At 44.1% G+C, this 16438-nt stretch overlaps 1 protein-coding gene across 1 annotated transcript in view; it reads left to right on the top strand.

The window, feature by feature from the left end:
• FN1 (fibronectin 1) overlaps window positions 1–16438 on the top strand; it is a 54342-nt gene that overhangs the window by 23168 nt on the left and 14736 nt on the right. Inside the window, 13 exon segments of the mRNA XM_042808472.1 lie at window positions 1007–1279; window positions 4491–4757; window positions 6365–6459; window positions 6817–6985; window positions 7292–7378; window positions 8139–8330; window positions 10662–10934; window positions 11986–12168; window positions 13145–13234; window positions 13814–14083; window positions 14483–14599; window positions 15009–15173; window positions 15883–16038. Coding sequence (XP_042664406.1) covers window positions 1007–1279; window positions 4491–4757; window positions 6365–6459; window positions 6817–6985; window positions 7292–7378; window positions 8139–8330; window positions 10662–10934; window positions 11986–12168; window positions 13145–13234; window positions 13814–14083; window positions 14483–14599; window positions 15009–15173; window positions 15883–16038 — 2337 coding nt within the window.

Raw genomic sequence — 16438 nt, 5'->3', positions numbered from 1 at the left:
TATGTATCAGATGCCACAACACAAATCCAAATTGTTCACCTGACGTCTCCCTCTCCCTTCCAGTCCTAACCAGTATTTTCCATTGCAGTCAGTGGGGATGGGAGATTACTCAGCATTGACTGATGTGCCAAAATAACACCATACGATCTAAACTCGAGGCACCCACAATTTAAAAAACTGCTGGTTTCAGGGTTCCTTGAGTATCCAATTGGGCTGAATAGCCAAACCAAAAGAAAGGACAGTGAAAGAATTGGGACCTGATGTGGTAGCAGTGGAATTTGATGGTCCTGCAAGTTGCAAGCACGTGTTTGCAAAATGGGAATTTACCAGGAATGAACTCAGCTCAATGATTTTATGGTTTGGCATCTGTATCTTCCAAAAATGTGCATTGGTTAACCTTAGAGCAGTATCAGTCCTAATCTGAAGAAATTTAATTTGAGCATAGGAATTCAAGTGTGCAGTACTGTGGACCAACACAGAGGGAACTGGATTTTGTCTTTGACTGCAGTAAGGCCAGATCAGCCCCTGTACTTGTTTAATTATAAAAGATGGATTTTAAGTTAATTATAGGCATTTGGAACATGCCATGAGTTTTGAAAACCCTGTCTTTTAATTTTAAAAGGAGGTTCCTGTTTCCAACCCCTGGATTTTTTCTTTTTCCCCCCCAAGCTTTTGGTTCTGCATATATTTGAAGTTCTGTAGCATATTACATCTGGTCTTTCAGCTCTCTTTCTGTGAGCAGCAAGGTGCCTTCTGTGACCGAAGGCATAAAATACTTAAAACTATGTAGTAATATTTTGAATTGTAGTCTGCTTGGATACTGTCTGGGATTGTGTGTATACATGTTTACAATAAGGTTACCATGACATTTTTAATGTGGTAAATATTCTTGGGCTAGCCATTGTTCGACCAAAATTAACTTCATTTTCTTCCATGTAAATCTATAGCTTTTCCTGCCAATGCTGAGGGCTCCCTCTAACACCGTTCTGTCGCTCTGCTTTCTCAGATGAAGTTCCTTCACCCAAAGACCTGCAGTTTGTGGAGGTTTCTGACATCAAGATCACCATCATGTGGACCCCACCGCAGAGCCAAGTGTCTGGCTATCGAGTGGAAGTGATCCCTGTCAATCGCCCTGGCCAACACGGCCAGAGACTGCCTATCACCAGGAGCTCTTTTGCTGAAGTTCTTGACCTGCTCCCAGGAACAACCTATCTCTTTAAGATCTTTGCCGTGAGCCACGGCAGGGAGAGCAAACCTTTGACTGGAGAGCAAACCACCAGTAAGTGTCTTTCCTTCATGCTTTTTTTCAACCTTTTGAAGTGCATATTTCTCTGTCGCTTAGAGAAATATATAAACAGAGCACTTAAAGTGCAACAGTTACAGCCCAGGAGGTATCCCATAAGTAGGATGACAGGGCTGGGAATTCATTCAGTCAAACAATGATCTCTTCAGCAGATTTATCCTCCTCCAGGGCTTTCCAATGGGAGTTTAACTCTCATGGTGCTTTAAAACAATTTCACATGGCTGGAATTCAACTTTCTTATTACTGACTGAGAATTGATGGGCCCTGCAGTTCTTTTGCAGCACAGATCACAGCCTGTGATTTTTTTTCTTTTTTTCTTTTTTTTTTTTTTTTTTTTTGAGGATACCTTAGGGCAGATTTCAGCATGACTTAAGAGCCTTGCTGAGATTGCTCTGAAAATCCCTATCTCCTTTCTGACAGCTACATACCTATTTGGCTTCGCTGTCAGCAGCAGGAGTTCTGCATGCACATGTAAGGACAGGCGTTGTCATTAAAAGGACTGCAGTTCAGCTTTGCCAGGTCAGGCCTGGCTTTCCACAGGCTGCCTCACTACCCCAGAAATTTCACTGTCATCCCAGTGAAATCTAGGAACTGGACTGCAGCAACCTCAACGGACTGTTGACAGGAGCCATGGGGAGCATATATTTTTCAGGAAGGGTTGTGCAGGATCTCTCAGAACCTGATTGCTAATGATCTAGGGGCAGTGCAGCTTGTATGACCGGTGTGAGGCAAGATGACAAGCAAAGTACAGAGTCTGTCAGGAATTGCTCTTTGCTTTGCAGGAGTGCAGAGAAGAGAGGAGCTGTGGCTGGGCAGGATGTAGGCTTTCAGGTAGAAGAGGAATTTAGCACGGGCTCAGGTGGTTATCTCCGGTTTTGATCCAGGAGAAGCAGGTCAGACAAAACCTGGGACATAGTTCATTTGAACAGATCCTGCTTATTGGGTGACTCGGTGTTTGTGGTGTTCTTTGACTGGGTCACATTATTCAAAGGACCAAAATTCAGCAGTGCACATCTGCTTTTTTATACTTTCAGCAGCCCAGCTCTTACAAAGATGAGAGGGAAAGAAAGGAAATGGGATAACCTGTGAACAAAGCCATGCTGTTTGAGAAATACTGTTTACTTAGATCCAAAAAATAGGAGCCGTGAACAGTGCCTTTCCCTCTTACCATCTTCCTTGACTATGCAGGGAGAATGGGATCCTTCTGTTTGTCCTTTGACATAGGTATTTGATTTGAGTGTAGCAGACAGTGTGAACACCCTCCTCCCTCTTTCAAACGAGGCTTTCAAAAGCAAGGATGCTACTTAGGAGTCTGAACTCTCTTGGAAGCATTTAGAACAAGAAGGGCTCAGTTCCCAGTTAGATCTGTAATGTTTTGTGGTTGTTTTCAGGAGCCTTGGCTAGGTGTAGAGCCCCTCTGAAAGTCCACACACAGAAGTGTACATCAGAGCATAGACATTTGATTCAGACAGCACAGGGGTAGTTACAAATGTCTGGAATCATTTTCCATAGGCTATGATCACCCGCTTAACTGCTTTGCCTAAACCACATTTCAGAAAGTATTCACATAAATTGCATCCTGTAATCGAAAGTCCTGGGAAACAGAAATCATTCAGAGTTCCCAAGGAAAACCCTGCAGCAAAAGTCTCTTCCCACGGTGTAAATGTGATTCTCTTTTTGGCCTTCTGTTAGAAAGCAGTCTACAAATAAACTCCTGAATGTGTGTGTGGCTTTTTAATCTTCCCCTTTTTCCTTTGTTATGGGGAGAGGAAGTGATAAAAGCCTAATAGAGCTGGCAAATTAAATTGTGCAGAAAGGAACTGACTGTAGGCTACAAATTGGAGGAAGATACAATCCTTGTCAGATGAGATTTAGCACAGATCTAAGTACCAAGAAGAGAAAAAGCTGACTCTCAGCCTGTGGGTTGGAAATGGGCCTAAGGAGGGTCACACTCATCCTTTGTCTTTTAGAACTATCTCCCCCATCTTTGCAAGTGGTGGAAGAAGCAAGGCCTCGCTTCCTTTTCCCTCCCTCCCTCAAAAAGGGAGAAAAACCAAAAAGGACAAAAACTACTTCCTGCTGAATCACTGGAAGAGTGATGAAAACATTAATTTTTACCCGAAAAATGTTATTTACTCAGGGGGAGAAAAAAGCATTTGCCTTCAAAAAAAAGAGCATTGATGGAACCTCTCCTCACCGGTCTTAATTTCAGCATGTGAGTGGGACCTAGAAAAAGTGGAGAAACTTGCCACGTAAATGCTATAATCTCTTTGCTGCAGCCAGTGCTACCCTGCCTGCTGTGGGGGTCAAATTGCTGAAATGTCTTTCCCCCTCTGAGCCTCACCTTGTCTGAGCCAAAGGCAGCGACATCTCCGCCACTCACTGGGCTCCAGTGTAGTGCTGAAGGAGCTGGGTTGCTTCAGCCTCTTGTTTATGTAGTTTTCTGGGTTATCGGTTTCAGCAGCTTCCCAGGGCAGTGATAAAAAGAGCTGTTGCATGAGTCCCATGGGAGAGATGAGCATGCTTAGAATTGTTGTATAGTCAGTTCCACAGTGTGATTATTTTTAAGTAGATCTAGGAACTGGTTTTCTGCAGAAAGTTGCTGACTGTTATTTATTTTTACATTAAAATGACAAAGTGGAGTTTTTTTGTTTTGGGAAGGGATTTTGAGAGGGCAGGGAATAGAACTGGGCAAAGATTTAAAAGAATAAATCTTTTTAATGAAAAAGGGCTAATGTTAGGTTTCCGTGCTTATGCTGACAAGCCTAAACTGAGCTGATTTTTAAAAAATGCTCAGCATTCATGAGAAACTATTGAAATTCCTGAGTGCGGTTGGGTTCATCTGTCTCGCCTCAGCCCGTTAGCCTGACGTCCCCGTGGGACGGCGCGTATGGCAGCGACCCAAATCAGCGCAGCCCGGAATGCACAGGTCTGCCTGGCCCAGCACACTACTGGCTGGCACCGAGGCATGGATATAGTTGTTTCACTTCTACTCCCCGCTCTCTCGAGGTCCCCACCTTCTCTCTTCCCTACTGTTACACGCACACCCCAAGTGAGAAATACGAGCTCAACAACCTCATTGTACGGCCATGGGTTTTTTTGCGTGGTAACAGACACACTTTGGAAGTAGAGGTGAGGTAGAGATTGAACTGGAAAATCAATGCATGTTTTGCTTTTTCTTCCCCAGAGCTCGATGCCCCTACCAACCTGAGATTCCTCAATACTACGGAGCATTCAGTGTTAGTGTTGTGGACGCGGCCCCGTGCTGTGATCACAGGATACCGGCTGACTGCAGGTCCCACAAGAGGAGGACAACCAAGGACCTACAATGTGGGACCTTCTGCCACCAAGTACCTTCTCAGAAACTTGCAGCCTGGCACTGAGTACACAGTGTACCTTGTGGCAGTTAAAGACGACTTGCAAAGCGCCAGAGAGACTGGAGTCTTCACAACTTGTAAGTGTAACAGACACATATTCCTCTTCCCTAACGCCCTGGCCTTTCTTCAAAACTTGTGCTGAAAGTGGCTATTGTGAATTGGTTTACAGAAACAGCCTTTTGAAGTAGCATTCCAGCAGAACTGCTTGGGAAGTATTCCGTGTTCTTCTTTCTGAACTCTTTGGCAGGAAAAAAGAGAGTTATTTGCATCAAAAAGCTTTTAGTAAAATATATTTCACCTTTTTGGTGATTAAAAACAAAAGGGAAAACTTACTACTGGTACCTCAGGTTTGTTTAACTGAATGACAAAGAAATTTAATTTTACTTGAGCTTTCCAATTGTTTGGTTTTGGCATGACAAATCAAGGAAAGCAAACAGCTCCCTTAAAATGGGCAAGGAATAATGAGACTGTCATTTGTGTAAAGCTGAAGGCAGTCATTTCTGAAGCCCAACCATACCATCTAAAGCAGCTCAACTGCAGTCACAGAAACTGACACAAACATTGCATTTTCCTTTTTTTTTTTTTTTTTTTTACATTTCAGTCATCTATACTGTGCTGTTGGCTTGGAAGAAATATTAAGCAAACTTTGAGAGGAAAGGGAGTTCTGTAAGAACCCACGCATACTTCTAGAAAGAACAAATAGATTCACTGTTTAAATAATGATGAAGCAGTCATATAAACTAAAAGAATTCAAAGCCATCCAGGCCCAGAACCACATCCTCTTTACAAAAGAGAATGGGGTTTCTTTTAGAACAATGTGAAATTAAAATAAAGGTTCAAACTTTTAATTGGAGTAACACTGTTGACATTGGCAAGGTGCTTTATCCTGACACAGCCTTAGCTATAAACATTTCTCTGTTAGGATATGATTGGATATGTCAGCTGAATATTGCCTTCAAATTCTCGGATATCTGAATGAAACCAGTCCATTTTAAAACTATAGATTAATAAACAAAGTCTCTTCATTAATAACAAGGTCAATTCATATTACACTCACAAATTCTCTTGATTAATAAAAAGGTCAATTCAGATTAAACTCAGTAGAGTTACTTAGACTGAGTCTGGGGTACATGAAGGTTTTGGCTTCTGTGTGATGCCCCTGACAGATATCAATGAGACCACAGATTCCTCAGATTGACTTTGAGCTCCTTTTCACTCTGCTGACTTCAAAAGAGTTGAAGATGTTGGTGAGGGATGAGATGATCCTAGCTGCGACAGCTGGATGACAGACAAGGGTGTAGTGTTCTGCTGATTAAGTGGCATATGGGGGGGTGAAGGAAAAAAGCTGTTTTTTGAGGAACAACATAGGTGTCGTGCCAAAAACAATATTCCCCAAGATCTTGGGGTTGAATGCGTAGAGGACTCATGAGGCCCAGTTCAATATTTTCGTTTTCCTCAGGAGCAACAAAAGCACTGGCTATGATTAAATCACTTGCATTCTGTGTCTACCGAGCCCAGCAGCAGACAGAAGTCATCTATCAGATCCCTCCCAAATCACTGGATTTTCATAAGTGATATAGTGCAGCACTTACCACCTACCTTTTGCTTTTGGACTGTGGTAGGTCAGGTGTTCTGCTTAGTGCCATCACAGCAGCTAGATTTCAACTGTCAATTCATTTCACAGATCAGCCTGTTGGCTCTGTTCCTCCTTTTAACACAGAAGTGACTGAGACTTCTATTGTCATCACCTGGACACCTGCCCCAAGGATTGGTTTCAAGGTAAGAGAAACTGTAATCTCGTGTTTCTTTTTCTTATTGCTTCGTTGTGATAGGGAGGACAGATTAAAGCTGTTTGCTATGGCTTGCAGTGAAGACAGTAGCACAAAGGAGAGAGGTGCGAAAGAGAGGCTGCTTACAGGGGGCAAGTCTAGGTCACAGAGGTCAGTGCAAGGGTGTCCTCTGGGCTTCAGGTCAAGTTCATCAGTCAGACATCTAAAACACAAGCTACAGGATTAACAGTTGGCTTGAAGCACACAGGCCCGTGATACTCACGTTGGATGATAAGTCTGGATGCTGATGCTTAGCTGGGATAGGGGTGTTTGAGACTGAAAAGCAAACTTTGCTGCTTCTCTGCAGCTGGGCGTGCGCCCAAGCCAAGGCGGAGAGGCTCCCCGGGAGGTCATCTCTGATTCTGGCAGCATCGTGATATCTGGCCTGACCCCTGGAGTGGAGTACACCTACAGCCTTACAGTCCTGATGGACGGCCAGGAGAGAGAGACTCCCATCATCAGGAGAGTGACTACACGTACGACACATTTGTTTTTCCACAATTATTCCTTCTTCCACTTGCTTCCCCTGTGCTCCCCAGATGGATGGCTGTCTTCTTGGAGCCAGTTCCTGTCTTTTCCTTCTGTCGTGGTCTGGAAGGTGTTTTTCTTTCTGACGTGTAGGTGACAGTAGCACTAGCTCATGCAGTGCAGAGTCACAACTTCAGGAGAATATTTTTTAGCTAATTCTGAAGCGTATGGATGTAATCTGGGGAGGAGGGATGCCGAGGGAGCTAATGTGGCTCTCAGTGCCATAAATGACCCATTTGTCTGAATGCTTGCAGCATTGTCTCCACCAACCAACCTGCGCCTGGAGCCCAATCCTGATACCGGGGTCCTGGTAGTCTCTTGGGATAGAAGCACAACACCAGGTAACTACATGAACTCACTGTTGTTCCAGAATGCTAACATGTGTTCTGTGGTGCCTTGCAGTTCATTAAGGACACTTTGATGGGAAGCTTGCTGTTGAGTAATTTAAGGAAAAATGTACATATTTCTAGATATTTTCAAGGATATAATTCACAGTTAAGTATAGGTTGCCATAGGACTCTTTGTGATTTACATTCTGTGTAAAATGCTATTTTTGAGTATAAATATGTTTAAATATTTTAGCTGTTTTAGAGGTTTAAAGGATTTCTTCAAATACCCCCAGTGGTTAAAAAAAAAAAATGTCCAAGGGAGGGAAAGCAAAGTGGACCAAAAAGATTTCTGGCAGTGACAACTCAGTTCGTGTTGTTGAGAGTAGGCGTGGGGTTTCTGAAAGTGTTCAAAATGAACTCTTCTCCCGCAATAGCTGATGGGAGCTGTGCAATTGACTTCTGTAAAACAAGGATTGAAAACTTTTTTCAAAACACCACTCTCAGTCAGCGGATGTATCTTTTCTTGACATGCCATGAGATTTTCAGTTTGGGAAGGTCGCGGAGGGAACCGACGTGATGCTGTGCGAGTGACCTGTCTGCCTCCTGGGAAGCTCACTTTGGGGTGCTTGACAAAGCAAGCTCTTGCCTTCTGGGTTCAGGGTGGCAAAATCACTTGTAAAATGTAATGGGTTTGCCTCAGTTGTTCCTACGGAGGCCTGGTGTAAATCAGCACAGCGTGAAATGACTGCATACTGCTCTATCTGAATTTCAGGCATCAGTGGGTACCGAGTGACCACTGCTCCTACCAATGGGCAACAGGGCTCTACCTTGGAGGAAGTAGTAGGTGCAGATCAGACCACCTGCACCTTTGAAAACCTAAACCCCGGTGTGGAGTACAATGTCAGCGTTTACTCAGTCAAGGATGACCAGGAGAGTGTCCCCATCTCTGAAACCATCACACAAGGTAATGAAAAGATGAGCAGCACTTTTAGCTACTCAGGGTCAAATTGCTGAGCCTGAGAGCTCTACGCTGCAGAACTCCTATTAGTCTGATGGCAGAGGGCTTAGACTTTAGTCTCAAGAAGCAAAATAACCATGTGCCGACATGTGACAGGGCAGTTTTTATACCCATCTGCTTCTCTGCCCGGGCAGCCTACATTGTCTGTCAACAGGGTGGTGGTAAAGGGATGGATCTGTTGTATCAGTACACTGAGCTGGAAAGCACCAGAGATTTCACTTGGCCCTGCAGTGCCCCTGCACCTGGAGCACAGCTGGAGGGAATAGGAAGTAAGTGAAGAGACCTATGAGTGGGAAGTGAGCACAGGAGGGATTTTGGCAGCAATAGTGACAGATCACTTCAGCAAGATGGAGAAGAAAGCCAAGACTGCAAGGTTCATCACTGCAGCACTTCTGGGACACAAAGTGGTGTGTGCCACCTCACATTACATGCTGCGATGACTGCAGAAACTACCTTTTTTAGCCACAGTAGCAAAATTAATATGCATCTCCCCAAATGGTTTCATTTCATTCTCCTCTGTGAGGGCTTTGTTTGTTTGTTTTTGTTTTCTGCTCAGCCCTGAAATGATGCCAGCTACTGTGTTTGCTTGCTCTTATAACACTGCTTTAAAATTTCCATGCTTCACTGAAGTGCTGTATGCTCCCTGGAGGTGAACTAATACTGTGATACTGCATAATTAAAGCAGTAAGAGCTTTAGCCCTTGACCATCTTCTGGTGGGGGAAAGCTAAGAATGTATGTTTCTGGCTCTTAGCACTCTTTAAAGGTGATATGGTACATGCATTCCATGTGGATAAAAAATGATTTTACAGAAAGCTGGCATTTTTTTGCATCTGTTCTGTAAAATAAGTCTTTTCCTAGAAGGACGTTAAAATAGAACATAACCACATATTAAAGCCAGTCTTTTGCAATATTACTGTCCCATAATTCCTTTTCAAGCTAACTGGTAATGATCCAACAGATTGGATGCCGAGTCCTGCATCTTTGACTCACCTACTGGTGTCTGATCCTGAGTGAGGAAGAGCATCCATCAGCTCCCACTGAATTCAGGATCACCTTGCTAAAGTCACAGAGCCAAATCTTGTGGCTTAAATCAATACCAGTCTATTGACTTGAGCAACTGAGGGTTTGGCCATTGTCGACTGAAGATGCAGCTAACAGTCCCCACTCCCTGCCCACATCTGTTGGTGCTAACATGCAGGAAAAGAACAGCTTTGCTAGGAGGAATAGTATCGATAGAGAAAACAGTCACAGATGTGCTTGATTGCCATACAGAAATTTAGGCAATATCTGGAAGGTCATTAAAGAGGATCCTTGGCTCAGTTCTGAGACGCTGAACAATTTAGCCAACAACTCAAGTCAACCTCTTGGCCACATCATGTGCTGGGCATAACCTCTGAGTATGGGGATGTTGTCACGTACAGAATTCTTATCATTTAAAGTTCATTTTTAACCATTTGCAATCTTTCCAAGAAAGTGTTCTATTACTCACCGTTCCGTGTCATCCATTTGTAGCACATATATCGCAGCAGTTAGTGGTAAGTAGAACTTGGGGAATTCTGGGCCAGATCCTCAAACTGTCACAGGGATTCGAGACTTTTTTCAAAGGCCAATGGAAATAGTTCAGATAGTGGATGATCTACCCTTGAAGCTTTATGATGGTTCTCACCAGCTGAGGGTGTAGTCTGATTTAGCCTCTTCAAATGGGTTGATATTTTTATAATCCTGGTGGTAAGTTAAATTTACCATTCAAACATGACAAAAATTCTAGAGGGTCGATCAACTATTATTTCCAAGGAGTTGTTTTATTTTACATTAATAAACTTTGATCTCTTGTTTTCTACCTGCAAAAAAAAAAAAAAAGGGTATGTTTTCTCTGTTTGTATTTTCATCAGAAAATGATGGGTCTTTATGGCTCATCATTGCTCAAAGTAAATTTGTTGCAAGTTAAGTGCCTCTTGTAGGTCTTTTTGGAAATTGTATGTCTAAAGCGGTAGTGCATTGTCCCAGGGGATTGGGGTTTCAGGCGAGGCATCTGGAGACTGCATTGAAGGGTAAAATATAAAAAGAAAAAAAACCACACCAAAAAACCCCCCACAAACAGGAAAAAACACCAAAAACCCCCTCCTAGTCCCTCAAACCCCAAGAGAAATTCTGCATATCACCGCAATTGCTTCTAAAGTTCTGTCAATGTTAATAGTGATGAACACTGCTTTTTTCTCCCTTGTCTTTTGCCTCTGTATGTCTTTGCCTTTCCCGTTTGCTCTTTAACTCATTAGAGGTGCCCCAACTCACTGACCTAAGCTTTGTTGACATAACTGACTCAAGCATCGGCCTGAGGTGGACCCCGTTAAATGCCTCCACCATTATTGGTTACCGCATCACAGTAGTTGCGGCAGGAGAAAGTGTCCCTATTTTTGAAGATTTTGTGGACTCCTCGGTAGGATACTACACAGTCACAGGCTTGGAGCCGGGCATTGATTACGACATCAGTGTAATCACACTCATTAATGGCGGAGAGAGCGCCCCTACCACTCTGACACAGCAAACGGGTGAATTTTGAAAACTTCTGTGTTTTGTGACATGGACGGTGTTTCATGCTGTCACTGGCTGTCGGGATGACGGGGCTTTGTCCAAAGAGGAATCCAGCTGCTCACTGGAGGGAAGCCAGACAGACCCAGCTCGTTCCTTTTTCTAAATGGCAGCTGGGGATGGATATGCATGGCTCAGTTTTCTAATTTGAGGCATTTTAATACTGGGGATGGCTGCAGACGTGCCAGGCTCATTCACCTCCTGCTACTCCGATTTCCAGGATCCAGTTGGAATCAAGAGCCTGAAACACGAGCTATGTATTCACCAAACTTTTAAACTGCAATTCCCCAAAATAAGAGTGCTGAAGGGTAGAGCAGTTCAGCAGACACCCTCCAGGCTTGACAACTGTTTGAGCTTCCAGCAGTCTGTTTCTGTGGTGGCCCCGCTCTTTCTACAATGCCCCGAAGGGTGTGGATGAAACACCACTCCCTGAGTACATGCCACTGACAGCCGTGCCATACCGTCAAGGGTCTCTCTAGTGCATGAGCAGAAGGCGAACTCAAAAACTGGTTCTTGCATGAAATCTTACTGTGTTTGAAAATCCTGAGGCTGTAAATCCTTCGACACGAGTAGAAGTAGAGCCATAGGAAATTAGTGATGTACCCTCTCCTCTCCTGTGTGTGCATGTATGAATTCTAGATGAGATTACTTTCCCATCTGTAAGCTGCTGTATGGCAACTTTAAACCTCTCTTGGCTCTGCATCTGTAAGACGAAATCCAGCTGCAAGAAGCACATTACTGAAACTTGCTACCTTGTTTTCAAATTAGCCCCACAGGGTATACTTAAAGTATCAGGAATTGCCAAGAGGTTAAAGGAGCCTGACAGTAGTACAGACATATTTTCCTCTTAACTACAGTAGAACTGAATGTAGTTTAGAAGTCTGTCTGCATGGGTCTGACACAGTAGTCTGTTATGCATGAGGTACTTTCTGTGGTGATTCCCTGAACGTGCATCTTGATCAGCTTTTTATGAATCAGAGAACTGAGATAGATTTGTTCTTTGCTATGTAGCTGTGCCTCCTCCCACTGATCTCCGCTTCACTAATGTGGGGCCTGACACCATGAGGGTGACTTGGACCGCACCAACTTCCATCGTGCTGAGCAGTTTCCTGGTGCGCTACTCACCTGTGAAGAAGGATGAGGATGTTGCAGAGCTGACAATTTCACCCTCAGACAACATGGTGATGTTAACAAGTAAGTGGATTACCTACGCAAGTCAAACAAATATAAGAGGCCCCTTATATGTGACAAGGCAAAAGAAAAATTGCTTACTCTTAAGTGTAACTGTCCACATTCTCAGCTGAGCTAAGGTGATGTCAAAGTAGCCTCCTACAGATTCCCACTAAATGGGGTTTGGCCACTTGCTTTACCCACGTTAAAGCCAAACCACAGGAAAGTTTTTCCTGTCAATCCAAGGACAGTGATGAATCAGACTGTGGGGCAATTGCATTGATTTGCAGCCTGGTTAGGTATTAAGAGTAAATACGTGTTACTCACCTGGTTTGCCAAAAATGTCAAGGGCTTGCAGTGCAGAGGTTCAGGGAGAGGATTAGAATGTGCAAAAGGTCATTGTTCCTTTGGCTCTGTATGCTCAGGACAAGAAAATAAATACTGTTTGGAACCTTACAGGACATGGTAACAAAACGTGGGCATTTTCAAAAAGCTGATGTTAACTTTTGCTGGTGCAAAAGCTGTGTTATATTTGGAGTTTTTTTTCTCTGTCTTAGAATCAGGTTGGTTGAGTGAGAGACAATGCCCGCTTTCAGAAGAAGAGATCTGATCTGGACCTCATCTGAGTTAGAATAGCTGTGTTGTAAATCCTTGGCCCTATTCCAGTTTGTATCAGCTAAAGCTTTGGCCTGGTGTATAACTAAACTACTATGTAACTAGAAGGGACCTTGTACAAAAGGTAGTCGCTTCTAGCCAGTCTCCACAAACTAATAAAGCAATGATACAGGATACTGTGCTCCTTCAGGCTAAAACATTGCAAGCAACCATAATGACACAAAAAGAACTATTTAAATTTTTCACTGTCCTGGGGGCTCAGATCTTCCATCAAGCAAAGCCTGATTACCTCCCTTAAGAAAGACAAGTTAAAACTGTGCAGGTTGAGTGACTTCTAGCTATTAGTAAAGAAATACGTCTAAATTCCTGTACTTAAACTCCGCAGATCTGCTCCCTGGTACTGAATATCTGGTGAGAGTCTACAGTGTTTCTGAGCAACATGAGAGTGCGCCTTTGTCTGGAATCCAGAAAACAGGTACTTTGATGCACCCTGAGACACACGCACAGCTAATGTCACCCATTGAACATTCATTAACGGGACTTGGTTGCTCTTCCTTGTGTATTGCCACCTCGCTGATGGGTCATGAGCTAGCTATCAAAAAAGAGTGCAGATACACATCTTGGGAAACACTAGCAAATTTTGCATTTCATTATGTCTGAGAGCCAGAACCACTGTTGATTTTGAATAGAGCATCGCAGACCCTGGTGTGAACGTACTGACAGTGTCTGACTGAGAACAAGCCCAGGCAGAGCCTGTCATACCTATGGCTGAGTCTTCCTTGTTTCATAACTGTGTAAAGGAGTTGTCTGGTCATGTGCCTTGTTTTATGCTGTGTTTTCTGTGTGTGCCATACACTCTTTTCCTGCAGTTGTGTTCCAGTTCTTGTTTATCTCACTTTGATGCCCGAACATGTATTTTTTTAGCTCCATGGCTGAACAGCATTAGGCTTAGGATCTAGCAGTGTCATGGTACTGAGCATAATGAAACGTGGCAGTGGTGATGATGACCAGTAGTTGGGTTGAGCTGAGTCTCTTGTCTCTTTGAAATACCCAGGCCTTGATTCCCCCAGTGGCCTTGACTTCTCGGATATAACTGCTAACTCTTTCACCGTCCACTGGATTGCTCCTCGTGCCACCATCACGGGCTACAAAATCCGGCATCACCCAGAGCATGGCGTTGGCAGGCCCAAGGAGGACCGTGTGCCCCCCTCACGGAACTCCATCACCCTTACCAACCTGCTTCCAGGGACTGAGTACGTGGTCAGCATCATCGCCGTCAACGGCAGGGAGGAGAGCGTGCCCCTGGTCGGCCAACAAACAACGGGTAAGCCTTGAGAGAACGCTGGGTAAAAGTTACCGTGGGGATTTTGGGTGTCCTCTAGCAAAGTAGTTGCTGTTAAACCAGATCTTTCCCACCAGCTGCTGAAACTCTGCTCGCGGGGAAGTGCCTGTGATACTGAGGCAGCGCCTGATTTAGAAAAAGGTGGGAGGGCCTGTGCTACTTTCAGATCAAGTCAGATGTCTTTAGGGCCAGCAGAACTTTTAAATTAAATATAGTCCAATGCTGGGTAGTTTTTGACCAGATACATCACTTACAGAGGTGTGTGCATTGAGCTAGAACTGAGACAGATGAGTAGCAGAGGAGCACAACACGATAGGTGGAAGATGTAGCTGATGTACGTTAACTGTATTTAAACGCTCTCTCAATTCTCTATATTTCTAGTTTCTGATGTTCCAAGGGACTTGGAAGTGACCCCCACCAGCCCAACCAGCCTTGTGATTTCCTGGGATGCTCCTGCAGTGACAGTCAGATACTACCGGATCACTTACGGTGAAACAGGTGAGGGCAGGCTGCTGGGAACAGACCAGAAGCTCTATTTTGAGGCCACTAGAAAGCCACGCAAAATAGCAAAGGCAAGTTTGTATCCCCTGAGATTCTTTATATTTAGAGAAGATTGTCAAATATAGGTGCCTTTTTTTTAAAAAAAAAAAAGGAGAGCAAATCATTTTTCGTCTACCAAAAAGAAAGAGCACCTGGAACACTGCAGTCATTTCAGAGGTGGCTCTGTACATGTGTTTCATTCTTTTCCTTGTGTTGATCTGAAAAAGACTTTGACCCAAGATCCACTGAAATCAAGAGGGTCCTCTCTTCAGCTTGAGGAATATAGGATTGTTCTGGTTTTCGTAATGATTTAAAATGTATAATTTAGAGATCCATTACGTTTCTTTTTCTACCTCACCCTCCTTAGGTGGAAGCAGCCCCGTGCAGGAGTTCACAGTGCCTGGCACCATGTCTACTGCTACCATCACTGGCCTCAAACCTGGCGTAGACTACACCATCACTGTGTATGCTGTAACTGGCCGTGGAGACAGCCCTGCCAGTAGCAAGCCAGTCACTGTCACCTACAAAACAGGTGAGACCTGTTTAAACAAAACAAATTAAAAAAGGAAAAAAAACCCCAAACCCTACATCGTTGTGTTGGCTTGTCCCCATAAATTTGTATCACTGATCCCCAGGTTCTTTTAGAAGTCATGGCCTATGTTGTAAACCCATCATTTTCAGTGGAGCTGCGTATCGTGGTGTCCCAGCACGGTAATGACATGACATAGAAGGGGATCGTGGACTTGGACTTTTGGAGGAGGGAGACCCTGTGGAGCCCAGATGGGGATACAAGCAATATTTGACTGCTTATTGCAGAGTGGAAATCCTGCTGGGCTTTTTCATATCATGGGGTCACTGTTGGTTTAACTCTGGTGCACTGTCATATTATGTGATCCCAGTGAGACCTGACTTTCTAACTCCAGGACTGTTGTCTCACTCCTGATCTGGATACAGCCTAATCCTAGCCCTACCCTAGCTGCAGATAAAGGCATTTAGTAGCCTTTAAACCAACACAAATCTTCGACTAACATTGATATGAGGTCAGTCACCCACACAACATGGTTAAGGCTTTTTTTCCTTCTAGGCTAACATGAAGGACAAATAAATAGCAACATGAGTTTTCTGTTCTAAGAAGTGCAGCCTAGAAAAGGAAGAGCAAAATAAACTTCAGCTAGGGGGCAACAGTGGAGGGAGGGTTTCCTGTACCAACATACTCAGAAAAAACTACTTTTGTTGTCCAGAAATAGACACACCATCACAGATGCAAGTTACTGACGTCCAGGACAACAGTATCAGCATCCGATGGCTCCCTTCAACATCCCCGGTCACGGGCTATCGCGTGACAGCTGTCCCCAAGAAAGGACACGGGCCCACAAAAACTAAAAACGTCCCTGCAGGTAAGAGTGCCTTGACATCCTTCACCAGATCTGTAAAGAAGGCAAGACGTGACCGCTAGAATCAACACTATTGGGCACTAGGTGTATGCTTGAAGCCAGACTTTCTCCTGCTTGTGCAATTTTTTGCCACCTTTCTGACTTCAGCTGGGTCCCATCCAGGAGAAGCTAGGGCAAATTTCTGCCCCAAAAGCTTCACATTTCTTTGACACAACTGTGCTGCAGAGGTTTGATCCTGGCAACCTTGGTGTCTCTGAAATTTCAAAGAAATGCCATTGGATTTTCTATCATCCAGCAAGACTTCCTCTGCAATCCTTCTGAAGGTCACATAACGTGACTCTTGGTCGTAGCATGGACTCAGTCACATACGCTCTGGGCTTGGCCTTGCTACCAGAGAGCCTGC

Source organism: Tyto alba, unplaced genomic scaffold (assembly GCF_018691265.1).
Source record: "Tyto alba isolate M040663 unplaced genomic scaffold, T.alba_DEE_v4.0 Super-Scaffold_7, whole genome shotgun sequence".
In the NCBI taxonomy this organism is placed as follows: domain Eukaryota; kingdom Metazoa; phylum Chordata; class Aves; order Strigiformes; family Tytonidae; genus Tyto; species Tyto alba.
The sequence above is the reverse complement of the archived record's forward strand: the minus strand, read 5'-3'. Positions and strand labels throughout refer to the sequence as shown.